This window comes from Coturnix japonica, chromosome 18, assembly GCF_001577835.2.
Source record: "Coturnix japonica isolate 7356 chromosome 18, Coturnix japonica 2.1, whole genome shotgun sequence".
NCBI classification, from domain to species: domain Eukaryota; kingdom Metazoa; phylum Chordata; class Aves; order Galliformes; family Phasianidae; genus Coturnix; species Coturnix japonica.
In genome coordinates this window covers 7335522-7363037 of record NC_029533.1, presented here as the reverse complement: position 1 = coordinate 7363037, position 27516 = coordinate 7335522, and the positions used below count along the sequence as shown (strand labels likewise).

The 27516-nt window shown below is 43.5% G+C and overlaps 2 protein-coding genes across 9 annotated transcripts in view; both read right to left on the bottom strand.

Annotated features, from left to right (window-relative positions):
* Positions 1 to 23979, bottom strand: ERN1 (endoplasmic reticulum to nucleus signaling 1). Its single transcript, XM_015879544.1, has 22 exons — positions 23846 to 23979; positions 17773 to 17884; positions 14612 to 14645; positions 13551 to 13623; positions 11962 to 12034; positions 10793 to 10915; positions 10238 to 10339; positions 9242 to 9503; positions 8688 to 8766; positions 7762 to 7924; positions 7146 to 7264; positions 6812 to 7003; positions 5998 to 6250; positions 5409 to 5499; positions 4910 to 5099; positions 4322 to 4421; positions 3733 to 3932; positions 3221 to 3368; positions 2674 to 2801; positions 2149 to 2272; positions 1864 to 1931; positions 1 to 1622 (listed from the first exon to the last, which is right to left on the bottom strand). The coding sequence occupies exons 1-22, from the start codon at positions 23912 to 23914 to the stop codon at positions 1416 to 1418; spliced, it is 2910 nt and encodes a 969-aa protein (XP_015735030.1). The 5' UTR covers positions 23915 to 23979; the 3' UTR covers positions 1 to 1415.
* Positions 23980 to 25386: 1407 nt separating this feature from the next.
* TEX2 (testis expressed 2) overlaps positions 25387 to 27516 on the bottom strand; it is a 39932-nt gene continuing 37802 nt past the window's right edge. For 7 of the 8 annotated variants that reach the window (XM_015879539.2, XM_032448214.1, XM_015879538.2 and 4 more), the window contains one exon: positions 27250 to 27427. In XM_015879539.2, coding sequence (XP_015735025.1) covers positions 27305 to 27427 — 123 coding nt within the window. In that variant the 3' untranslated portion in view covers positions 27250 to 27304. Of the gene's footprint in view, positions 27428 to 27516 lie in introns of all 8 variants that reach the window. The other variant, XM_015879536.2, reaches the window with a different exon arrangement.

Genomic DNA, 27516 nt, shown 5'->3' with positions numbered 1-27516 from the left:
TTTCATGAGAGTACAAGTCTTTATTGAGTAGAATTATAAAAGACCTTTACATGAGAAATACAAAAATAGGAAACAGGCTTTGAATCTCCTGTACTAAAATTCTTTTTTTAACTTGCACACTCAGTGACTCCAGTCAATCGGTTTCATGTGCTGTAAAAGTAGGAAAAACCTCACAGTGAGGCGTCCCAGGGCCGTGGCTGTAAGTACAGCAGCTGCTCACTGCATGGCCCGTAATGGCACCATCCAACAGCCGGATCTGCACTTTTCCTCTAACTAATGAATTCTTTGAAAGATGCAGCATAACTTCTCCTGTTATTATAATATGATTAAATATAAATACAAATTTGATTAAGAAAGATTTGGCATGCTTTGTACTAACCATTATTAAATAAATATAAATACCTTAAATAAATACATTGTACAAGAACGCACCCACCCCTGTGGTATCAGAATTCAGCATTTCTTCGTCCTTTGCACACACTTAATGCTTTGTCACAGCTGCATCTTTAACAATGGCTCCCATGGACACAAAGCAGAAGATGAGGTTACGTCACAGCTTTCTTCCTCCTATCAACACACCGCCTACTACTCTGTCCTGTCCATCTCTCATTTCCTATTTAGCTTCTTTACCCAGGACTTATTTCTTACCTCTGGCTCTGCAGCTGACACTCCTTTAGAAGGGAAGGAACGCCTGCACCGGGTGCATCATTACCACTGAGCAGTTCATAGCTGACCCTGGTGTATTTACCTGAGGTTACATGTGCAGACACTGGTTCTTAAGCCAAGTGCTGCTCTCGCTCTCCTGCAAATACTGGCTGACAGTTAAACAAAGTAGGTAAAAACTCAAGTCAGTATTTCATTTTAGCTTCATCTACTCAACCAGGAGGGTCTTTTTACCCTTTTTCCAGGGTAATGATTGAACAAGGGTGAGGTTTTGGTTCATTAAAAACAATTCCCTCTACAATCCCTGCAGTGTGCCTCATCCAGAGCATGGCAGCAGTGCAATGGCAGGCTCTGATTTGCTGCAACTGAAAGGTTCCTTTTTCAGGTCCCACCCCCTGGTAATTACAATTTCAATTACTGTCTTTTGATTCTTTGCAGTAAAACAAGTTACAAAATGAAGTACAGTACAGGCATACTGGATGATGGTTCTATCTTTTGCTCTCCCTCTTCACTTTCCTGAGACCGACCTTAGGATAAGTCCACCATCAGGGCTCATTGCTTTTGCAGCTTCATTGCTCCTTGGGCTCCTGCTGTCTCCTGACGCAGTGCAGGCAGAGTACAAGGCACTTTTTGGAGGCTTGGTTTCCTCAGAGAATTCAGCTCCTTTGATCCCCCTTTTCTCTGTGAAAGGCAGGCCTGTTTCATGGCCCTGTGCTTGGAATGCTGGTCCCAGAGAAGAAAGCTCTCACCTCTCAAACAGCATCTCCTGCAATGCTCTTTTCTGCAGAGTCCTGATCATAGTAGTGCTGAAACAGTCTTTCTTGGCAGCAGATATGCATTGCATGGTAGGTATGTAGGAGCAGGTGAGGGAAACGAGCTGTAAAGTAATGTACAAAATCATCTGGGATGGAGCCCAGGGTGTCCTGCACCTCAGGAGGCAATTCTCTGTAATGGTGCTTCTGTAAAGAAAAACAACAGGGGAAAGCTCAGGCGGAGCCTTGCAGGTCTGCCTGTACAAAGTGCATTTTCATGAACAAGTAACCTTCTATTAGTCTTTTTTTTGTTGTTTCTAAAGTACCTAAAAAGAGGTAAAATGACACCCAAGGACAAAAGGAAACAGGAAAAAACTGCAGCAGCTTCAGTTTGCAGGTGTGTAGCCTGAGAGCATGTAAGGAGAACACAGATGCAGCAACTGCTTACCTTATTTCTCATGGCCCTCAGAAGGTCCCGCACTGACCCTCCTTTATACGACCTGAATTTTCGAAGATCTGCCAAAGAAATTAACTGGTTTGTGTTTGTTTTGATGCTGGCAGTTTTAGTTGCTGGTCTCAAAAGAAATGCACATTGATTAGGTCTGTCTCACTCAGTATATGAGCAAATCACAGAATGTGATTTAATACACACTTTGGTGACAAGGAAAAACTGCCAAAACTGAAACCTTGGCCACGCAAATGGGATAATGGAGACCTCCCTGCCATCTGTTACCTGTCTGAAGAGGAACAGTGATGTGCTCCCTCCAGTCCATTTTCACCACCTCTCTTCCTCCTCTTTCTAACTGCTTGACTATTGGACCATCTAAAGCTTCTTTCTCTATCCGGTCACTGACGTCCTGAAAAAGACAGTCGGGTTATTTCCAGCTGCATTCCCAAGCACTTCCCAGTTATTTTAAATTAAATTGCTCTTTCTGGCCAGTTACAGCCTGTCCTGATAATGGAGGTGACTCTACTTCAGGACAAGGTACTATACAAGGAATTATGCTTGGGATGGAGATGGTGAAATACAGCCACAGAAGGGTCACTATCTGCCAAAAGCCTTTTGTTTTTCCTTTTTAAGTGAAAGGACTGAAAAGAGCCTCAAGTCCTCACCCAGCTGGGCTTAAACTACACCCATTCACCACAGCAGTCTGCTCTGTTCTTGCAAGGCATTATCCTGCACCGTGTCATCCCAAATGTGCATCAAAATAAGGATGAAAATAAACCACGAATTCAAGATGTGAAGCTCAAGACAAACCTGAAAAAACTGAAGCTGCTTTTCTAAACTCCAAAAGAAGGGGTGCTGGAGCACACAGCTGGCTGATGGGCGTTTCTGAGGGTCCATGCTTATCATCTGCTCTATTAAATCACGAGCCACTATGTCTTCTGCAAGGAAGAAGGGTGAGCATTCAGAGGCTGCAGGGAAAGCTAATATTCTCTTTGAAAATGGTTTTATTTCCTATTTCCCCCTATGCCATCCCGAGCACTGACTCAAATTACACCTGCACAGATACTGTAGGCAACCAACAGATGGTTGCATTGTGTCAGTGCAATTATGAAGATCTTTCTTTCCTACCCTTTAAACCCCGCTGTCAGGCTTGCAGGAATGCAGGCTTTTCTAACCGAGATGCTTTTGGAGATGATGAATACTACAAACTTCAGGAGTTGTACTGCAGGAATACAGCTTGCACCACTGCCAAGTGGGTTTCACTGTGGGTTACGGCTTTGCCTTTTCTATGACAATTTTAGCACCCGCTGGCTACTCACTGAGTTCAGCAGTGATCTCTGTTATGAGCTTTTCTTACCGTGCCTCCCTGCGTCCAAACATTCCAGGCTGTACGCGCCCAGCAGGATGTTGGCTTGTCGCTGGAGAGATTTGCCAAAGGGGTGGCTGCCCTCAGATACCACATAATAAAAGACACAGCCCGCTGAGAAGATGTCCACGGTGCACGTCTGCAAATAAATGACCTTTAATGGCAACACAGTTTTTCCTGTGGGGAATCGTGAGCCTCATAATCGTGGTTATTTGCATCTGAGCACAGAATAAAACTCAAAATCATGTTTTGCTATTTAAGACTTGCATCTGATTGAAAAAAATGGTTATATATAAATAAATACTTATGTGGTGAGAGAAGGAGTTTAAAAAAAGGTACTGCTAATGTTGCATAACACTGTGCAATGTACATTGTACAGTGTTGTTGTACAGCATGAATGCTGAGGCACCCAGCACCGCACATCTTAAGGTCTGTGCAGCTGTGCAACCTGCTGGCTGTGCTGCCTTCCCCCAGGGAGCTCAGAAGGAAAGACAAACACTTACAGGGTTCTCTTTGCTGTCTTCGCTCAGCATCTCCGGGGCAATCCACCCTTCGGTTCCCGGCACTCCCGACCGTCGGCTGAAGCTGTGTCTGCCCACTGCCAGCTTCTTGCACAGGCCGAAGTCTGAGATCATAGCTTTGACTTTCCCGTGGGCATTAGGCATTGAGATGAGGATGTTATGGGGCTTCAGGTCCCTGTGGACTGTAACAAACACCTGTTTATGCACCCCAGGCAATCCCAGAAGTATCTGTACATTTGCATTGTTTTCACAAGGCTGAGCTGCTGTCAGTCACATAAAACTACAGACAATGCTCCTTAAATTCCACCACAAGTAGTTGTTCTGTTGTTCTGCAGACACGATTTACATGTGTCCCGTCCAAAAAACGTGCAGTGCTCTGAACAAATGGTATTGGCTGCCCTAAATGCAGCAGAACTTTGAAGGCAGAACGTCAGTGCTTGGACAGGCCGCACTGCCAGCGCCAGGGGAAGTCAGTCACTTCACAGGGCAGCACCAGAGCAGCTCCCTCTGCTTCATGGTTACAAAAACGTACCAGTCTGTATCCAGCACTGAAAAAAACAGCAGTTCTTACCAATACTGAGGGAGTGCAGGTAAGCAAGACCAGATGTTGTCTGCTGCAGGAGGGTGATTGGTTGTAAGCCATGGTGACTGAAGGCCTTTTGTTCGACATACTGCACATGACAACAGAAAAACAGAAAACAGCCATAAAATCACTTATCAATAAGTTTCTGCATAGATAATATGCAACAAAACCAAACAAAACTGGGCAGTCTGATGCTGGCTGGGAACACACATACACCACCAGCCATTTTGTCTGAAGGTGATGAGCTCTATTAAACCATTCAGTTAGAATTCTGTATAGCACTGTTTCTCCAGGAGCAAGTTTTGAGGGTCCAGATGGTAGGAAAGGGACAACTGAAGTGGAGTTACTTGTGGGAATATCAAAACACAGCTTCTTCCTTTAGGTCAGTATAGGGCTGGATAACAGTCCTGAAGTTCTAAGAACACCCCTGTTTTAGGAATGTTAAACTTCCAAAGAAGGGATGACAAGAATAACAGAGACATCAGCTGCAGAACCTCAGCAACTTAAGCCAAGGGAAATCAAAGGCCTTCCAGTAATTAGACTCAAAAACATTTAGGTTTGCAAGAGACTCAACACCTCCTGTAAGGTGGCAGCACACAGCTCAATGGCAATGTACTGGAACTGCCGGTCCTTCTCAGTGCAGAAGTAGCGGATCACATTTGGGTGCTCATCTGACTCGCGCAGCAGCTGCACTTCACGGTCTGCAAAGCTGAAGCACTCAGGAAGAATTCTTTTCACTGCAACATCACGGTTATCAAATGTCCCCCTGCAGACAGGAAAGCCACATCAACCAATTATTACACAAAGGTTAATGTGGACAAGGTACAAAACAGATGACAACACAGGACATTTCACAGAGGCACATTAAAGTATTTTTCATTCTGGAAACAGATACATTTGGTCATTTAAGTATGTTTGAGAGAAGTAGTTTCTTCTGGTTGAGAAACAGCATGAGAATACACTGTATAAAATATTCTAAAGTACTTCTGTTCATCTTAGGTGTTCGGTTTGTTTGTTCTTTAAAAGCCCCTATGGAATAAGAAATTAATTGGTCTGTTAAATACTGAATGCAAACCTGTAAACAATTGTTCCTTCAGCTCCATGCCCCAGTACGTCCTTTGGGTTAAATGAGATCTTGCCAACCATCACTCTGTTGGCATCGTCATCTGAACAAAAACAAGAAGCAGAAGGACTGCTTTAGGATGCGTCAGACCAGCACTGTACAGCTCTGAATTCTGCTGGAGCAGAACATAAAGAACATTTCACTCGTGTTGAGTGAATGCACAACACAGATAATAAAAAGAAATTAAGAGCTGCATTTTGGTGGTGAGGCAGGTGGCAGACTGCACTGCAGAAGTCATTTCTTGACTCCGGTTCATACATAAGTCTTACTCAGATGAAATGGCTGCAGCTCACAAGAATACACCCTCATGCACAACCAAAATCCCTCCTGTGACAACATTTTTCTAAAGCAAGTATTTCTGCTCCAAGTCAGAGCATGGGACACCTGCCTGATGTTCTGCTGCGGGCAGACTAAATGAGGATGATGTTTTTTTTCAGCTGTTTTTATATATAAAGTACCATCAGTAAGGATTTAATTGTGCTGCACCATCATACAGAGTTGGGAAATACATTCACCACCAAGTGCACCAGGTTTACGTTACCTCCCTCGTCTTGCTCTGTGGAAAGGCAGCTCCCAACATCAGATGTGGAGATGCTGGAATATGCAGAATGGTTCGATGCTCTGGGCGACATGTTTGGAGTGCTGGTAGCAGAGCTGTCTGTCTGCCCACAGGAGGTGTCCAAGAAATCTTCTGGCGGTAGATCACTGGGAGCACGGAAGGGCAGCTTCTGTTGCTGCAAGAGCTGTATTTTCTCCTCCAGCTGATGCTGTCTTTGCTGTTGCTGATGTACACTCTGAAAGAAGATCTCGGTTCATAAGTGAAAGTGTGAAATTTCCTACTTAAAAGGAACACTTCAGCTATTAGAGTAGATACATCCAAAAGGTAGAGGAAAACCTTCTTATGCTGCTAGCCAAGTAGGCTGGAGAACTGAAGGGGCTTTTCCTCATGTTCTCATTTTTATTCTCAGCTTTCATAGCAAAGCTGAGCAATCACAACAGGTTGGTTAATACAGCAAACGCTGACTTTTAACACCTTTATCCTGCTGTGGTTTCAAGTCAGAAACCATGATGGTGGTTCAGGTGAGCAAATGGGAGTAAAGCCACTGATGTAAAGGTGATGGCTGTGAAAAAAAGCGAACAGAATTTGTAGAATGAAAAAAAACTCTCCAGTGTCAATACTGTTCTATCAGATACACACATAGCCTTTGCAAGTCCAGCACACCTGGGAGTTAAAGTGAGAAGGGGGGAAAAAAGGAATTAGAGTATTTCCTAACTCCTGTATCTCTTCTTGGGGTTAGCTCTCAAACACTGATTCTCCCACAGCAGAAAATCCCATCAAGACAAGCCAGTATTACCATTGGATAGGCGATGATAAATGCTACCCAGCCCACAAGCAGGAAAGTGCTGAGAATGATCGTGGCCATGTCTTTCAATATAGAGTCCACAGGAGCTTCTGGCCGAGCAACAGGCTGAGCAAGTTTCTCCTCAATATCCTTTGGAACAGCAGGAGGCACTTCTGTTGCAGAACCTTCAACTATGTCAATAACCTACAAGGCAAAGAGAGGTCTCTCAGTTTAGTGTCTTCATGGCTACCGGGACACTGATAGGCTTTTTTTTCTAAATCCCTCCACAGCTTCTATTCCTCTACATTCTTTAATTATCAATAAGATAATTACCCTCATCACAAACCTTTTTAATAGTGACTTTATCAGAGTCCGCTGGAATCACATTTTCAGGCCTCTTAGGGAAATTACTTGGGAACTTCTCCAGGATCTTTGTAGGGGCAGATAACGGAGTTTCATGGTGCCCTTTAAATAAAACACACACGTTCAAATTTTGAAGACCGTAGATGAAAGATGAGATATAAAAGACTTGAGAGCATCAAAAACTTCTTTCCCCTCTGTTCTGCCCCTGCAGTCACAGGCACAGTGAATGCAGTCACTAAGAGGTCTCTTCTCAAGCACTGACTGAATTAGTTCAGGAGCTTCACTGTGACCATAACAGGAATACACATTGCAATGCCTCATAGCTGCCTCCTTCCCAAGTTAGTTTTGCTTTGTGATTTGGCCTTGGAGCAAAGATCGTGTTTGAGATTTAAAATGGTTCCAAGATTCACAATGCAGAAAAAAGACAGAAGAATCGATTCTGCACTCAACTCCAACTTCTCTCCACACTCCTTTGGCTCATATTAACCAGTACAGAAGTTGAGAACAGCTGTAAGGTCTGGAGCAGGACAACCGCCGGCAGATGGCAGTGGAATCCTGCCCGAAAGGCAGACACGGGCCAAGAAAGGGACCTCACCTACCTATTAACAGCAAGTCGTTCCAATAGCTGAGTTTGTTCTTTCCTTTCAGTCTGCCTGAGAACTTTAAATCTGTACTGGGGGTGATAACACATTCGCCATTGTCTTCAATTGTGACTCCTTCTGTTTTCGGGCCCTCTAGTAAAGGTATGGCACTGCCACGGGGCTAGAGAGAGAGAAAATCACTATAATGAATAATGCAGTGAATCTCGAGAATGTTTCAGCAGGCAAACAAATAAAAAATGGAGGGTCAGAATTGGTGGGAAAGCAAAAACTGGCTGCAAAGTCACCATAAGTAAACACTGCCCTCACGCCCTCCGCAAATGCTACAGCAGCCTTGGACATTAGACCTTCTGAGCTGCATGTTGCCTAGGAGATAAGATTGCTCTCTCTTTTTAGAAAAGCAAAACAGGAGCTTTATCTGCTGTTTGGACAGCCACAGCGTGAGCAGTTTTTATCAAGAGGGAGTAATTCTTTTAAAAATAAAACAAACAATTTTAACAGTAACCTTAATGCACCAACAATACCGCACAGCAGCCTCTGGTTCTCTCCAGCCCAACAATCCTGCTACACGACCTGATGAGTACAGTCACATCTCTGCAGCATTTGAAATGATTTTGGAAAGATGCCCATGTGTTCCAACACTCATCATCATTTCATTAAATATTCAATTTGCCACGTGTTTACTGACAGCAATTTGCAATTGAAACACTAATTTCTGTAAACATGCAACCATCACTTTTTATTTTAATAAGGAGCCCTTTTCAATATTGGAAGAAACGTCATCAGTCCAGGTCCCCATCTTCCATTACAGGACAGGATGGTGTACAGGCAGAACCATTTTATGTAGGACTGAACTTCAACTTTGCTTATTTTTTAAATCCTCGAGCAATACTAATTCTATACAGCTCTTGCAGCTCCCAACTCACCACAACTGTTACTCCTTCGTGCACCATTGATGGCGATGCATACAGACTCGTGGAGTATTTCCCTACATAAAGAGTTGGTCTGGAAAGAAAGCAGAATGTTAAAACAAACAGACAAATGGATGTTTCACCATCTTAGCTAAAGCCTAATTCACAATCTATGCATCAATTTCCAGAATTGTCAATATTTACTTCTTGGAAACTCCAGATTCATAAACTGAAGTGCTGTGATCGACCCATTCCTTTTACTTATGAAAGCACAGTTATTTGTCATAACTATTCATTTCTTTTCTGTAATTTGTCACAACCACTCAAATCAATATTTGCCAAAGCACTACAAATCTCAATGAAAGGCTCCACATTAGAAATATTAATCTAACATAAAACATCTGATAAAAATAAGGAACACATCTTTCTAAGTAGATGACTTTTTTGGTGCGTCTCTGCCTTCAGACAGCAGAAGGTCAAATACGAAATACAATCACTGCTGGAGAGTGAGGGCAGCTGTCAAAACCTGACTGATAGATAGTGAGAACAACAGGAATACTCATGCTCACGTTAATTTGCTCTTGGTCTCTGTTTCCTTTGGAAAAGGGTATTTCCACTTGGTAATGTGTCCGACCTCCCCAGACATGAATGTCAAGTATCGCAGAGTTTCTATCCCCACATTTGTGTGCATAACTTTCCGTAATCCTTCACGTTGCCAGATGTAAAAAGCTACCACAGGAGAAGCGTAATTCTGAATCCACAGCACGTCCCCAGACTCACTGTCTACAGTCACCACCAGTCCATCTCCATTAGACACAAAGTGGGACATTTCTACAATATACAAATGTATAGGAGATTATCTGGATTGCTGCTTACATGCAATTTTAGTAACACATATTAACAAGCCTCACATATCTGTGGAGTTCACTGCATCTTACGTTGGAAATGAAAAGCTGTCAAAGTTAAACTGATAAAAGCTTGGTTCAGTCAGACAGGAGGAAACCCACATCTAGCTCACCTCTTCAGCATGTATTACAGCAAGGATCCTACACCTCACCACTCTAAACCTACAGATCGGCTAACACACAGATCATGTCTCCAGCATATACTGAAAGGGGAGCTTTCATGGGTGAGAAGTGACTGAGAAGCCTCTTCCTGAATGACTGAAAGCTCTGGCATCCTTTATTCTGTGTCACAATTCAGAAGACAACCCTGCAGAGCTGCTCTGTCCTGTGAGAGCAAACAGGCAGACCTTGCAGCCTCCATGTTGATTAGCCTCAATGTAAACTCAACTGTGGAAGATAAAGTTTAAGGGTCCCACACTCTGAGCAAAAACAACAGACAGCTCCAGCATTTGTGCACCGCAGTTCAGGTTTGCTTCCTCTCCTGACATTTTTCACTGCATTTTTAGTCATACCTACAAAGCCTTTATCCTCTAGATTGTGTTAGCCTGAAACTAACAGGCTTAAGATATTAAGCCAAAGGATAAAAACTGATAGATACCAATTGCAAAATTTAGTCAACTTATATCTAAAAAGGAAAAAAGACTGCAATTAAATTCTTACTATATTTTACATCTTCATCAGGCAGAGTGGCTGCATAATCAAAATAGGTGGCATTCCATCTCAGCTCCTTCTTCTTGGTGTCATACATTGTGATTGTGTACTCTGTTAAAAAATACAGCCTGTGAAGCAAAAAAGCCTATGCAGTATAGAAGCAATCATCACAAATACGATACTGCTCAGAACAGCACACGCTGCTCACTGTGCTCTGCATTTCATTTTCCCCACGCTCCTGATAAAGAACCAGTCCACAGTGATTAAAGACAACACCCCATCCACTCCCACACTCATGTTCTGCAGCCTCAGAACCAGCCCACCTCACCAGCATCTTGTTTCTACAGAACAGCTTCTGATGTACTTATTTTATATAAATGTTTCTAAATTGTACATTCTAAAATGTAACTTACAATGCACTGTAACTGAACTATGACACCTGGGAACATTTTCACCTCTGTATTTATGTGTTATTAAGGATCAAGTCTATATGACTCCTTTCTACTCACAACAAAAACAACAACAAAGAAAAATTCTAAGCTTCAGAAAGAAGCAGCAACTGACCTGTTCTCCCGAGATACAGCAGCGATGTTGATGGACAAAGACTTTCTGCAAACGAAGAAGTCAAGGTTTGCTGTTTCTCCCCAGTCATAAGGTCAATCACATACCAAATATCCTGCTTTTTGCCTGAAATCATAATGTAAGTGTTACCATCCTGTCAGAAAATTGCACTTCATTAAGTTTTTCATCCTTTTTTTTTAGGAGGCTCGAGAGCTCAGCACGAATGAGCATTTTTAATAAAACGGTGTCTTACAGTCAAGTTTAAGTTCATCATTTAGCACTGCTGGCCAATTCCAAATGCTGACATCAACAACTAAATCCAGCATTCAGAAAGGTACATGCAGCTGGCTAATTCCTAAGAGAATTCTCAGTGCAAAAAACCCTGTGAGCTGGCAGAGTAGACTGAGGTGCTACGGCAGAAGGACAGTAGATGAAATAAGTGATGAGAGACCACACATTTCAAGTTGATCAAGGACTGTAATCCTATTAAGACTATACAAGAGCTGCAATCACGAGCAGTTCTTCAACTTTAACATAGATGTGCCTAGCTTAGAAGCTCAGATGGACATTTGTCACGGAGCAACATAAAGTGGAGAGCCAGAAGTAGGCACTGGATCTTTAGATTAAAAAACAGTACTAAGTTCATCCTGATCCTTCACACATCTACCGCTGTCATAAACAAACTGCCCTTCCTTCTCCCTTCCTCATCCTAAATAAAACTGCAATTAGAATCACAGGCCAAGTGAGACACAAAACTGTTATTATATAAAGTGACCCAACTGTATCGCAGATAATGGAATGTGTCCAACCCTGTTGCAATAAGATTTCTAATGCAATCACTGTACTAAAAACAGCCAATGACATTTGTAAACATAAGATTTCAAGCAGAAATCACTTTTTGTTGTGAGAGCACCTAAAACACTAATTAAAACAAAGGAAAAAACCCAACCCCACAGGCTGCTCACAACAGCTGTTCTCTCCCTTAGGAAAAGTTGTTTCTTTTCTCAATTTTCAGCAATTCAATTTACATTAAACCCATTTTCTGTCATCAGAAACATTTGTGAAAAACTACAATTAACGCCCAGAGTAAAACATTTCCATGTGCTCTGCCTGAGACCTCGTGGTTGCTGAATATGTTTCAGTTTTAAAAGAAACCTTTAATTTGGGCTCACCCATGTAAAGGATCCCATCTGAACTGCGGCACGGAGACGCCTGCACCAACTCTGGGATGGTGAATGGAAGTTTCTGGGGACAAGAAAAACAACAATAAAACTTGTTGCTGTGTTAAGTTTTTGCTCTTTTTCATAGAAAAGAGTAGACAGAAAACTCTGGAAATCTCAAATGAGAGCTTTTAATTATTTGCTTGTATTATTGCAGTGCCTGATATCCCAAAAGTTCAGGTCGAGACCCTCCTCTGAAAACTCAGAACAGCCGGAGGCCTGGCTCACCCAGCTCACAGCAAGAGAAATGCATGTGGGAAAGACTACCTGCAGCAGAGGGATCTGGAGGCAAAGACTGTTTTTAAGGCCTACCATCAACGCTCAGCAGCTGTCAAGCTTTCAGCACATCATGCTTAACTGCCTCACCTGTAAGGGGTATAAGATAATTCTCTTATACTAACAATTATAAAGGCCAGATAACTTCATACAGGTGAAACTGGTGTCAGGGTGAAGCAGTAATCTCTGACTACAGCATTCCTGACATACTGCCAAGGCTGCTCTGCAGTTAGAAGATGGGTGAAGATTCTTATTAAGTGTTAACAGTTTTATAAGGATGAGGGTACAAGAGTAATGGCCAAGTTACACTAATAACAAAGATCAGTCTTTTTTTACTTGTGAAACTTACACTGCTTATAATAGTGATTCCAAACAGGAACTTGATCAGTTCAAGGAGGGAGATTAACAGAATAAAGGAAACTTTGTTAAGATGCTTCCTGGATTCACCCAGGAAAAGAATCCGAGCTCATTCTGCAAGTTATGATTTGGCTGTACTATGGGGAGTAAATACTAAAGTATTTAAGAATATTAAAATTCTTAAAGGTAATTGTAGAAGCTGCCAGAAAAAAATCTGGGAAGCCAAACACTTTATGATTTCATCACGAGGTTTAAAAATAAAAGCCGAAGGTTTGCTAACATCTGTGGTTACACAGATTGGTGAGTGTCCTGAAAGGGTCAGCATTTTGTCTGCTTACTAAAACTGAAACATCTTCTACAGGTGTCAGCATAGAGCATACACTGATCTGGATGGTTCTAGAAAACTAAGTAGTGTGGTGGAGGAGATATACCTAATTTGTATTACTGTGGGTACCCCTTTCCCATCTGGCTGTACAGAGATGGTTTGTTATTTGGATTATACCACAGAGATGTAACTTGTCATCATCACTATTTTAGCAAGTTTCAGTAAAACAGAGTGGAAAAAATAAATACGTCTGCTGTTGGTATTTTCAAGTGACAGCGATTTCCTTATGGTCACAAGGAAGGGGGGAACATTCCATTCCTAGAAAGTATGTTATTGCTCTGCAAAAGCAATAGCAGAAGAACATAAGAGTATTACCAGTCTAAAAACTTGCACATATGGCAGATGTTTGGTTTTGCTGTGATCAAGGTTTTCCAAAAAATGGGTACAATTCCACTGAACAAAACAAAACCAGCACAACCAGCACTGCTGAGACAGCAGAAAGTTCCCTCAGAGGCTGATCCTTTGTGTGAGTCTGACTGGGACACTCATCTGAAAGCTGAGAGAATCTCCAAAGGACACTTACAGTCAGGCCTTCGTTGTTCTTGCCACCAAGTGTATACAAACTGCCATCGTTTGGGTCTGGAAGAAACGCTGGCCTAGGATTTAAGCAGCAATTATAAGTGATTAAAAAAAGAAATCCTGTGCTTCTCAGAGAACAGAAAAGCAACTACGGTCAGTACCAGCTTTCCAGAGAAGTTCATCTAACTCCTTCTAACGCTGCACGTTTTGACTTCCTATTACCTATTTTTGGAAGTTTCATTTATTAACTGTGCAAATGAAACAAACAGAAACAGGTCTCAGGTTACCAGTGCACTGGAAAATTCAAAGACCCAGATGTGGCAGGCAACCACTTGGCTGAAAGCTTTTAAACAAGACTGACGTGCTTCTGAATGTCACAGAATTTAAAAAGAAACAAAATCAAAATCAAACAAAACTGGGGAGCAGAATGTAGATAAGGAACAGCTGCCAGAACTCAGTAATTTAAGAGGGAAGTGAAAGCCCTCACCCAAATAGCAAAAACAACAAAAAAACCCCAACAACCCCAAAAGAGCCAAACTCAAAAACAAAACCACACACACATAAAAAGGATTTTACCACACACTACAAATTAAAGCCTCAAATTTTCTAGCAGAACATATGGCTGTGCTGGAGGAATGAGTGAAGCAGCAGCGTGAGGGTTTCATCTGAAGATTCTGGTGGCAGCTGTGGTTTGGGTTTCCAATGCTTTAGTATTTTTAGTCTTTTATTGGGAGAGAATAAGTGCAAAACCCAGAGATCGCTCACTGTCCATCAGCTTCAAAGCTGCTCAACTAAGATTCTGGCAGTGATCACACGTAACTGCTAAACCTGATCAAAGACCTGAAGGAGAACAACCTGCAGACAGGAGGTTTCATCTTAGTGTTATGAGAACTGTAGGTTGCTAATTACATTCTTTCAGTATCAGCTCTTAAAACAACTTTAAGTTCACACGCGCGAGGCACGACACCTTCCAAGAACACACACGATTTTGTTTCAAAATAAACCCAATCTCAACACACCAGTGAAAAGCAAACAAGCAGTAAATGAAAGAAAAGAAACACTTACTCTTCCACATGTATTGGCACCTGCAGTACAGGATCTGCATAAACAGAAGAAAGAAAAGTTGTAACACTGGCTGTTTGGTTCCTTCAACTCTGCTCCTTTCTGAATGGCTGATGTTTGCAAGGTGCCATCCCAGCAGCCTCAGTGAGCCCTGCCTGACTGTAACCACATTTGTAAAATGGGAAAGCGAACAGCATCTAAGAAGTGCTCACAGCTTCTGAAGTTCTGTGCTTACTTCTACCCATGCTACTCCCCAGCTACTATGGAAGGAAACGTAGATGAGACAACAGTTCTCTACAGTACCTTGAGTTTTCCTATTTCACTCTTGAACAGCTCAATCCCCTGCTTCCAGAAAGAAACAGCACCATGCATCGACAGAAAACGGCACCTGCCTCGGTTAGGGTAAGATTTAATGCCATTGTTATGGATGCTGCTAAAGGTAAAAAGCCAAATAACTTTTGCAAGTCTCTCCATGAACTGATGACAGAAAATGTCTCTCACTTGGAAAAACAAGCCACTGTCTGTGGTGAAGATGACAACAGTCATCACCAACTGTGCCCCAGCAACTCAGTCCTATCTGCAAGCATCTCCTCCAGCGATCACTCATGATAACAAAGCTGCACAACTTGTTTCTGAGGTGATAACTGACTACACATGCATTTTGCATGTACAGCCATATATACCATTTTTGAAACACAAAACAAAGCACCTTCATCTTTTTTCCATATTTTGCCAATGTGATACAACAAAATCCACCCCTCAACCAAGTCAAGAACAAATCTTTTTTAATGCACAAGACAGAGCTGCACATTTCATCGCTGTAACGTGCCTCTGGACAGAACATGCAAAACCACTAATTGAAAAAGGAGAAGTGGAAGATTCTGAAATAGCAAGTGTGTAAACTCCTGCCCCATTGGAATGAGCTGGAGGAAACCATTTCCTGCCCGGAGGCCCTTCCATAGCATTTGGGCTAACGGGCCAATTTAAAATCTTGTTATCTCTGCTTGCTGTTGCAATTACAGAAAATGAGGTTAGGGACAGTAACCCACCATCCCCTGAAACGTGATGGAAAGAAAACTGTTCTTCATTTTGACAGTCACTGTTAGTCAGCAGTCACACACAAGGTATTTCTTCTCAGCTGGGAATAACCACTTCTAATGGACGGGACCTTCACATCTCATGGACGGGACCTTCACATCTCAGAGCAGTCCTTTAAAATTCACTTGTGCATTATGGGGAGCACAAATATTCAGGCTGCCCTTCTTGGCAGCACTACACAAAGGCAGGAAACCCAAACATATTATTGTGCTGATAAGCAGTGGTTCATTTGCTCTGCATACCTAAGATAAATTCCAGCCTTACATTAAAACAAACCATACATGGCAAGATCATCATGTTTGTTTAAGCACTGTCTGATAAAGAGCACCACCTTGGTTTTTCTCCCAAACAAAACAGAATGCATTGAATTGCCCTTTGTTAAATGCCATTGCTAAGTGCGCTGATAAAACCTCTTCCTGACAAATGCCTCCGCAGCACTGCAGTGACCTCCAGAACTCTGACACGTGAACTGCTCAGCACGTGGCTCACTGACGGCCCAGGTACAGCAGCACCTGCAAGAGCACGGCCTGCAGTGCACGCCACTTCCCATCTGTTAATTGCATACAATATATGGACACTAGCTCCTACTGCTGACAGAGAGAGTACACAAAGGCTGTGTATTAATACTGTGTGTATGCATTAATACTGAATTCTGCACTATTACATTTCTCCAGGGACTTAACACCACAAGATGGTACAGACTGTGATGAAGCAGCCTAACACACCGTGTGCTGGCAGCATGTTGAACTGAACGCAGTGACAGAGAGAAGAGGCAGTCCCATAAAACCAGATTATCCAGTCTGGCCATTCTACCCTATGAACAATAGTCTTGCAACACTTTTTTTTAGTCCGTTGAGCAACACGCTCTGATGGAGCCCTCCTCATTACAGAAGTGCCTTTTTTTGTTCCTCAAAAAATCTCCTGCCACTTCCTAAGTCTGTGTGCCAAGAAAAAAAATACTGGTTACAACACCCTTCTGGTTCAGGACAATGCACTGTATATCCAAGCCAGAAGTGAGAGCCAGCTACAGCTTCTGTTAAAACCACAATAACCTTTACAGCAGCAATAAAGGAAGAGGAAAGGTCTAACTTTTAAAGGGGAGACAGAAGGGAGAAAAGAACCACATTCAGCAACAAAGACCCTTCAAGAAAGCATCTTCTTACCCCTTTTTACCTCAAGAATGGCTACAAAACCACTCTTTGATCATTAGTGAAGTTAACTTTTCGTCTAGCCACTCTGTACCCAAATATGAATGGTTTCAGAACTAGGGATAATCGGTTTGTATTGCATATATCAGATACACACAGTTCATTTCACACCATTTCAGCTCACCTACTAAACTGACATGAGGTTTCATCAGGTCAGAACTATGCAATCACTGAGTCCTTTCCACCTGATTTGCTTCCTCATTTATTTCAAGGCAAAAGTTCTGCTATTATTTCTACTAAATGTAATCAGATTCCCTCCAAAAGAAGTTTCTATTAAAGAGTGAATTTGTCACAGAGACAAAAAGAGCTCTCTACAAAATAACTGAAATCACAAAATCACCTCCAGTCACTGAGCAACGTTAAACTCCTGCACCCAGTGTGATCCTTTGATGTAAAAACCTGTGCTGTTCCTATACAGAAAGACCTGAGGTGTGTGCCCCATCCACTGCATGCTGGATATTCCAAGGATAAAATCAAGCTTCCTCTGCCAACAGTTCCACCAGATGATACTCCCACTCCACATTTGCTCTCCTCTATGCATTCTTACATGGCACTCACACTCATATAACGTGATACCTACTTAGTTATAGCACTACAGCTAAAATATTCTGGGGAAAAAAAACAACAACAAAACCACACACAAAAAAACGCCCCACAAATCTGCAAAAAGACCTGCAAGTGAAAATATGAAGCTCAATATGACTCCAGAAACACCGGCCTCATTTAGAGTCTGGAGAAAGAACAACAGCAAAAAAAGGGAAAGAAAAACAAACAAACAAAATGTATTTACCAGGCTCCACAACACTCTGGGTTATCGATTGCTAGTATTGAAAACAGAGCACCAGGACATCTCCTCACCTTCTTTTAAAGTCCACTTGATCGCTCCCGTCCGCTTGCTGACAGCATGCAAACTTCCATCAAGAGTTGAAACAAACAAGAGTGTTTCAGGCACAGTTACTGAGCTGGTGTTCTAGAAAAGAAAAACCCACACACTGAATGTCACTGCTTACACTACAGTGTTTTACTATGGCCTTTGTCAGACCGTAAATTGAGTAGAACATCATCTTTACTTTTCATCACACAGGCTGGACAATCCTGAGCTTCTGAATTCAGTGATTTATGGTTTTTGTGAACACCTCAGCACTGCTAACTGCACTCAGCTCCCCCAAACAGGCAGTGAGTAACCTATCCCCAGCTGCACCTCCACATTCAATTCTCTATCAAAGTCTTGTACTAGGCTATGGAGAAAGCAGATAGGGCCAAATTAGGAAACAATCTGATGCAACGCCTACATAAGAAGAGACCTAGGGTAAGGAACTCCACAGCAGGGCAGAGAACGTAAGTGTTAAAGTCACAACCATACTACTACGAAGCTAACAACATTCTTGTACCAAGGTTTAGTGCACAGAAGAGAAATGTGTCCTGGGTAAAAGGAGGACAGGTAACAATGAGACTGATCTGCAGGGCTGGTGGTGGCCGAGCTCCAAGCTGGAGCTGTATGCATCAGCTCTGAGCAGGGACTAAGCACTTCGGATTGAAGCAGCATAAAGGCCAGAGGACATTCAAACTGCAAGGGCTCTTCAATGTGTTACTGTACCTCAGGTCTCCAATTAATGCATTTCTGCCCCAAATAGCATTGCTTAAGCAAATTCACACCTACAGGCCCTAGAAAGTAATTCATGCTATAGGACTCAAGCCTTAACTTGGTGTTCTGATCACTTTGCCACTGGTGAAATGCCACTCTGCTCTTCACACTGAGGCACAGCGCTGCTAGGTGCCTGCTGTTATTTATACAACACAAGCAGCTTTTGAGCCTGGACACTGCAAGCAATTGTATTAAAAGGACATCACCCAGACATTGAGGACTCAGAACTACGAAGCCGTTGCAGGATCAGTGATGATAACTATAAGGTGTTCCAGTACACAGAGCAGGAAAAAACACATTAATCTCATGTTTACTTTTCCTGCCTAAAGATGATCTTACACACCCTAAGGCCAACCCATCCCCATTTACTGAGTCTCAGGTTATTGCTCATATAAGCAGTAATTTGTGCACTGCATCTGCACTGCTCATCTGAGTGCCACCTGCCACCATTAGGAAGTTTCACTGTTAAATATAACTCTTAACCCAGCATAGCTCGTGAAATGAAAGCGTGTGTATTTTACATAACCAGCAATGCCTCAAATGACTTACATTCTTAAACATAATTACCAGTCATGCTACAATTATTGCTAAGTTAATGCAAATGTTCTTAGTCCTGGGTATAGGAGTAACAGCCTCTTTGGAAAACTGTAGCTGAAGCATCAGACTGAGGCAGAGCACAGAACTAAAAGAATCAGGGACACCTACAAACATTACACACAATTCCTCCCAGCCACAACAACTGTAAAACACACAGAGCAGAAAGAAAGAAGGAATAAATGCTGAATGCCTTCCTAGAAACGCTGACATTCATTCCTAATCATTCTGCTTTCAAGCAATTAATGAAGAGCAACATTTCCAACATGTGTTGATAACAGCATCACGATGGAAAGCAGAAGGAATGGACTGTGTTCAAAATTGATTTGAACTCAGTCTTTGTGCAGCAATATTCTGTACTTATGCATTAATTTGCAGCTGAAGATCGCAATATATTTCACAAAAAACAACCCCCAACAATCCTAGTTATCAGTGACTGACGACAGACGAGGAATTCCTTTATCCCAACCCCAAGAATGTTGAAAAGCCAGCTTACTTTTACACTAACACACAGTTTAGATAAGATGTAACGTTTAATTCATTCCGTTGACCAAGAGGCCAAAAGTAATAAATGGAACAACCACTACAGTTGTGCAAAGCTGCCTGCTTACAAAATGGGAACTGAATGTGAACCAAAGCCACTGAATGAATATTCCAGCTCTGCTTTAACGACTTGCACAAATTGGCCCATCAGGTTAATTGCAGCTAATTAACCATCATCCACAGCAGCCAGATGTTGCCCAACACCAGACAGAAGGCAGAAGTTTAAAATGCTCCCTACGTATCTGCATGAGTACAAGCAAGAAATCACAATGAAATGCATAATTTGGGAGAAAAAATGCAGTTTTTTACTCAGGCCACTGACAAAGCACAGCACACCTTCCTCATTCCAAACAAATGCCTATTTTCACTGCAGAGGTACTTGCACAAGTCTCTTTATCTTACAGAATCAGTTGATTCTCCTCAGCATTTTCACTTCCTTTCTTCTGTTGAGAACTGAAGCACTTGCTAAGTTTAACTTTGACAAATGTTCTAAAGCACTGCCTGCAAGGAATCTCTCAGTGCCTAAAGCATGGGACTGACAAGGGTATTTATCTATAGACACCAGCTGACTACACTAAGAATCTCTCCAAACCTAACACATCTTCAGATAGAATGGTGGTTTAGAAATCAAAGTAACAAAATGACTCCAAACAAGTCAGAATGACCCAAGAGTGAAAGGAAGGACAGCGAAAGCTGCAGAACAAGTTTGGCTGTGTTTGTAGGCCTGTGGTACAGCTCAGTGTCAGAGATGGTATCTGAACTCACCGCAGCACTTCACATGTTTGTAAGGCTTTGCACAGCAGTGCCCTAATTTGTTTTATCGTGCGAGAAGAAAACAGATCCCCACAGGAGTCATTTCTTCCATTAATTTATCTTCTCTAAAGCAGTCCTTCTGAAATGCAGGTCACTGAGTTTGCACAAACCCTCCTCAAGTGCGTGGGTAGGAGCAGACAGAACAGCAAGCTGCTGGGCTCCTGGAGGGGATCGCTGTGTAACCCAGAAACACATCTGCTCTGGGGTGACACCACAGGAGGTTGGTTCTCATGTACAAACACAGCGCAGGAAAGCATTCTGTACCGACAGTGGATGTGTGATGCTCTATTTCTACCTCCAAGAACTGCCACTGATTTCACAGAAACAGTTCAGTGCTTGCCAGTAAACAAAGCAGGGTGTTAGCAGATAACATTGTTCCTTCCCCGAATCTTACAGGGAGTACATACACACCACGTGTAATTTGTCTGCTCTGATGGAAGATTAAGGATGAATTATTTGCTACCTTTCATTTCAGTTCTCCTAACCTCCTCATTAATGCCTGGTTAACCAAACAAAAGAGCTGACAAGATACATATTCTCTCAAGGAAAAAAAAAAGTCTACATTTCCCAATATATAATTAAAGATATATCAGTCTCTGCATTTGCATTTTACTAAAAAAAACTACCAAGAAACAGACGAGCTCCAGATCAGAACAGATGCTACTGGATGCACAGCAGACAAACCAGCACGGAGGCACAGCAAATCCCTTTTAAAGCTCAGCACAGCACACGCAATGGCCATATTCATCACAGACAGCACAAGATCCATCGGCCCTGGACAGGTGCCCTGTGACAGGTACCCTGTGACAGCACTGCCAGCCTACAGGCCACCAGGCATAACAAATCATGCCAGGGTAAAACCATTCCCTTTAGCAAACGGTCGGGGAAGTTTTTCAGTAGAAGTAATAGTTAATGTATGAAAAAAGTTGCCAAAAAAGAAACTACGAGAGAAAATGGAAAACTATGGGATGTCCTTCCCAACTATCCTCTGACTGGATGGAACCATGAGCAGTGCCCTGCGCTGTAAGCTCCCAGCTCAGACCAGGACCACTCTGTGAAAGCAAAGCTTAGCTCAGTCTCACAAGATGCTACCAATCAGAATAAGTAGAACAGAGTTAGAAATATATGAATCTCTGTTACTTCAAGGCAGAGCTGGCCACTGTGGTTCTAAGTGTGCAAGGTGAGCTCGTATTCCTCAACAACCTGCCAACCAGCCCCAGCATACGAGTGGTTTTATTGAGCAACCACGGAGACCTGCAATTCAGAACATATTAATGTTAGTTATATTAGAAGATGTCCTCAATAAAATCTTCTGCAGTCTTGCATGGATTTTCACGCCTTTCAGCTAACTGACCAAACAGCTCCTGTTGAGATAAGGAATAAACGAGAAGAAACGGCACCTGGGCAAGGCTGGGGCTTTTCCCATGTTGAGTCTGTCACTTGAATAACAAGGGGTGAGATTTCACATCATATGGAAAAGACAGGAGAAAAAGCCCTTTGAGGAACATGGAAGTTAAAAGAAAGTACTATTAAAGCCAGGATATAAAGTACATTTATCAAGGAAAATACGCAGCAGAAAACCATCATCTGTAGCCTTGAAAGGAACTCACAGACAGCACGAGCAGCACAAATCTTAAGGCCATCTCACACTTTTCATGCTCCCTCAATACCATGAATTGTATGTCAGTCTTGTTAATGGGCTTTGATCACTCATGTGACATGAGCAGATCTTCTCAGTGAAATGTGAACTGTGAGAAACTGAGACTAGAAGCAAAGAAACGAAAACACACAAAGAGGGACTGAAGGCAGAAATGGATTTCATTGTGGGATGAAGGCAAGGAGTTGTGCTGGCAGCGGGAGACCAGAAAGGAAAGGAAACAGAAATGGAGAATCCCAGCTCAGATACCAGAATAGGGGACACTGAGAGGAGGGAAAGCAGAGAACAGGAGTGGGGAGCTCCGCAAATAAAAACTGTACAGAGCTGAGATTTAATCTGCTGATTCGTAGATGAGTTTTAGTTTTAAACTACTTTTTAGTACTCCTATTGAGTGCTATTGTAAAACTGTGGATTGCACAGCAGTGTTTCCCTTGCAAAATACTGCAATCTAGAACTCATAGCATTAGCATTCTCCACTAACAATTTTCATGTCGTTTTTGTTGACACTTTTTTTTCCAGTTTCTAGTTCAGGTGACAACGTTGTTACAAAGCTCCATTATCCACGTGTGTTTACCTTTAAAGAATGGGAGTGGAGCTACTATATCTTAGATGGAAAACAAAGCCTGCAGCTTTGCTTAACCAGAACTGTAACCCCATGCATTACACCTGTATTTTCAAGTAACAATAAGGAACACAGTGGAAGGTACACAGTGTAAAACTCTGCTGCACTCAGATACAATGGAAGCAGAAAATGCCAGCTGGCCTTTCATACTGTTACCCAGTCCTAAGAACGTACAAAGGAAACTCTCAGAGCAGAACTTTGGGATATCATCTGATTTTATACACAACAGACAGCATCCCATTTGACGGTACACTACTTAAAATCATCACCTCCACTAAGTGATCTGCTCAGTGTTCCATTTGCTTTGGATTGGCTTCGCTATGGCTCCGTCCCTTTCTGCTCCATGCGATACCTTCTAACTAAACTGGCTATTTCTTAAATCGTTCAGCATTGCAGCAACTTGCACGTTTTGTCTTTCACCTCTGTATTCTCAGCTGCAGCCTCCGTTGGACACCAACCAACCATCTGCAGATTTAGCACACGTCGCTACCTTTGTTCTGGAAGGAGAACGATCAAAGTGTCCTAACGTGGGATTGGGTCACATTCCCCAGGCGTTTGCATTTTCACACGAGCACAGGTGGGCTCTGCTCATAAAACAAACGAGGCCCTCCAGCTGCGCGGTAACAGCCGGATCAATCAGAGCAACAAAGCCAACTCTCCCAAGTTCCACTATCCACCTACAGAGCTTCAGTATCCAAAGTTTGCTCACCCTGCCGTCACCGGTAACTTTAAAGAAAATTAACCGCATTTGGATATTTCGAGGGATTTTACACGCTACACGTTCAGGTCCGGAGCTACGCAGGCACGAAGCGGTGACGACCACGACGGGCGGCACAGGGCACTGAGCGCAGCTCGTCCCGAACGCGGCCGAGCCCCGACCCGCCCCAGCCCCGGCCAACGTTCCGCACAGCCCGGCAGGTCACCGCACCTCCCTCCCCGGAGAGGGCCCGGTCCGCCCGAACGAGGCCTCCCCCGGCCCCCCCGGCCATCCCCGCAGCGGGACGAACCGCGCCCGCCTCCCAGACCCATTGTCAGCCCCAGCCGGTGCCGCACTTACCCCGGGGCTCGTAGCGAGCAGCAGCAGCGCTGCGCCCATAGCGAGCAGCAGGCGGCGGAACGGCTCCATGGCTCACACCCACAGCTCCGCGCTGCTGCCGCCCGCAAAGGGTCCGGCGAGCACCGCGCGGCGGGGCGGGGCCGCACGAGTCGGAACCACCACGTCAGACCCGGGCGGTGCCGGCCGGACACGGACGGACGGACGGACACAGACTCAGCTGGGCCCGGCCGGACACACTGATGCCGGCCGTACATACACACACAGCTGGGGCCGGGGGTGCAGCGCCGTGCGGATCAGTGGGAGCAGATGGAGCTGCAGCTATCGGGCTCCGGCTGTGACAGCCGGGTCAATACAACCCCGTCCCTGTCCCATCCCGCAGCGCTGCCCGAGCTGCTCACGGAGCCGCAAATCGCTCCGAGCCCGAAGCGCCGCGTTACGGGACGGGGCTGGTTTGATCCCGCCGCGCACACAGCGCCGCCCGCGGGTCCGAGCGGGGCCTGCAGCGACAAGCGGGGCCTGCAGCGATAAGCGGGGCCTGCAGCGATAAGCGGGGCCTGCAGCGATAAGCGGGCCCTGCAGCGATAAGCGGGGCCTGCAGCGATAAGCGCTGCCGCTCAGCTGGAGCCAAGCGCTCTAACAGCACAACCCCGAGCCGTTCCATCCCATCGCAGCGCTCTGCTCCCCCGCCCGCCCCCACGCGGCTCACACCGCACATCACATCACATCACCCCGGCTCACACCGCGTTACCTCCCGCAGCTCCTCCCTCCTCCGCCGCCATGTGGCGCAGCGCGACCATCACCTCAGCGCCAACGGCTCCGCACGTGACCACGGGTTTGAATCTCATTGGGCGCTCACCCCCCTCAGCGCGTGCCCTGAGCTCTAAATCCTATTGGTCGAGAAGAGCGAGGGCGGGCTGTGACGCAATGGGAGCTATATAAGGAGGCGCGAGGAGGCGGCGCGGCCTTTCTGGCAGTGCTGTGTGACGATGACTGCGGGCGGGTGTTGAGTTCTAACGCGGATGAAGTAACCCGGTGTCCCCCAGGCTGCCGTTCCATAGGAGCTATGGGCTGCTATGGGGAGGGGGAGGAGGGACCAGGGGACCCAGGCCTGGACCAGCGTGATGCCCTACGGGCAGTAAGGCTGGAGCCATGGGTGATGTGGAAGGCTGCAGGGTGATGCTTCACCACCATTACTACAGCAGGTATCACTGCTCTGTGACTGGTCATCATCATGGCAGGGTTTTCTGCAGCACAACATTGGAAAGGTCCGGGCTTAGTGCAAATGCTGACAACAGGGAGAAAGGTGGGAAGGACACAGTGCTGCTGTGCTGAGCTGCTCCACAAGCTTTTGTTTTATCCTCTTGTAAAGTCAGGACAGGCTCAGGGTGAGTGGACCCTCCAATCATACGCTGTGTTATCCTACTGGGATACCCAGCTTAGGTGTATACAAAACATCTCATTGCAGTGAATTGCCTTCCAATGACCTTTGGAGCAGCTTGCAGCAGGAGGTGGCAAGCAGCAGCGTGGGGAAATTAACCGAATAAATGACGAGATAAATTTATTTAATAAAACAAAGCAAGCAGACTGTAGTTACCCACAGTTTATGAAGTGCAATATGACAATCTCGTATAATAATCTAAATCTGTTTACACATTAGTGCATCTAGTCCTTTTTGACTTTAATTATTGCACATAAAAATTAAATCATATAAAAGACCTGCGTACAAGACATGCAGACTTCATGAGAGGCAGATAGTGCCTACGTAATCAGAGCAGAACCCAGAATATACACAGCCTGGAATGGTCGAGGAGGAGTTCAGGTAACAAATATAACCTACTAATATTTCAATTAAAGGTAACCAAAATAGGTGTTCAAATATAGAATTAATTTTAAATATATTAAATGCTAGTTTTTCTTTTATGTTTCAGGCAAGGTGCTGTTTAAAAAACCTTCAATATAATAGCTTCATTTAAAGATGGTAAATCATCGAGTTACACATGGAAATTTCGATTTACATAAAATGTGACAACACAAAGTACAAAAAAGTTCTTTTAAAAATTACTTCTAATAAAAAAAAAAAAGAAAAAAAAAAAAAAGAAAATCATGTTATAAAAGGGGAGCTGGGACTCACCCTCTGTAAACTAAAACATTTTCTGACATCCATCAACTGTTGGCAACAATGAGTATCAGAAAAACATTGTGTGTGTTAAGTAGTGGATATGTAGTGTTCAAATACCAAATTTACTGCATACGTTTACTCTTGAGTCATCATACTAGATAGAAATACGAGGCAGTTTCCCATACCCCCATTTAGTTTTGGCCATTAAGTAGCAGAAACAGTCTTTTATATCACGATCAGCTTGAATTCCTATTTCAGAGTCCAAAAGAACAATCAATGCACAGGGGTCAAATCTTTCCATTACAGCTGTTTCCCAAACATCAAGAGGCTGATATCTGCATTTACACAGCTGTAATGTGAGAATTTGGTCCCATGCTTTGCATGTAAACACAGTGCAATGGAAAAGAGTCACAGCAACAAATTCTCCTATAAGAAAAAACTGTTTCATCATAGCAGGAGGCTCCTATACACAGTAGGGTAACTAAGTACTTCTGGTAATGTGCAGTATTAAACATTTCACGTGTGTGCTCATGTCTTTATAAACATTCAGAATTAATCATGAATCAAGGTGATTGTACCTCACTATAAGGCTGCTTGCTATAGTTTGGTCTCATGGCTTTACCAACTTTTTTCTCCTCATTTACAAAAATATGACAGTCCCACCCTCACTGATAACTGTGTTTTATGGCTAGTTGCTTCCCAAAAAAAAGCACAAGTCCTATATGAAAAAAGTAACATGTACATACCACACTGAATCACAATATTACCTATACATCCAATTTACATTCTTTTATCCTGAAAGCATTTCATATTTTGATTGCTTGACACAAGCTATCGACTGCAGAAGTGAAGGAACATAAAACAGTTCATTCTACACCTCCAACTGCCTGAGAAAGAAAAATATTCTTCCAGTTTTTATAAATTCATTCCTTATTTAGGATTTTTTTTTTCCATTTGGCACGCAGTCTCTTTGCTGCCAAACACCCTCTCAGTGTGTTAACGCACACCAACATAGCGTGAAAACAAGCTGTGTCAACAAGCTCCTTGATCTATTCTAGTTAGGTTCTCCCTCCCTCCCTCCCCTGAAGAACAGGTCATCTCAGTCTCCAAGTTAAAATCCTGATGGTAGCCAGTACAAAAACAAATCAGTTGCTTAATGGAATGAAACCATGTCGCTGAACTACACAGGAACAATAACCAGGCAAGTGAGCACAAAGGTTATGGTTATAGGCAGAACTTGGGGAGGGGGACAGTGGCACAAATTGATGATGAGAACTACAGCACAGTTTATAAAACCATGAGAATAACCTTTATAATACTGTAAACTGCAAGTCTTCACGTCATGGCTGATCGGGGGCCTCCGTGACCAGATCTTTAGGTGAGTATGTAGAGGAGCGGGGATCCATGGCTGAGTGCATTAAAGGAATATAAACATCATCCATGTTTGGCATGACAAAGATTTTCTGTGAAAGAGATGCAATTAAATGAAGTTACACTTCATATGCCACTTGAAATGTAGTATTTTGTTTTCAAGCAAAACAAGTAAAGGGAG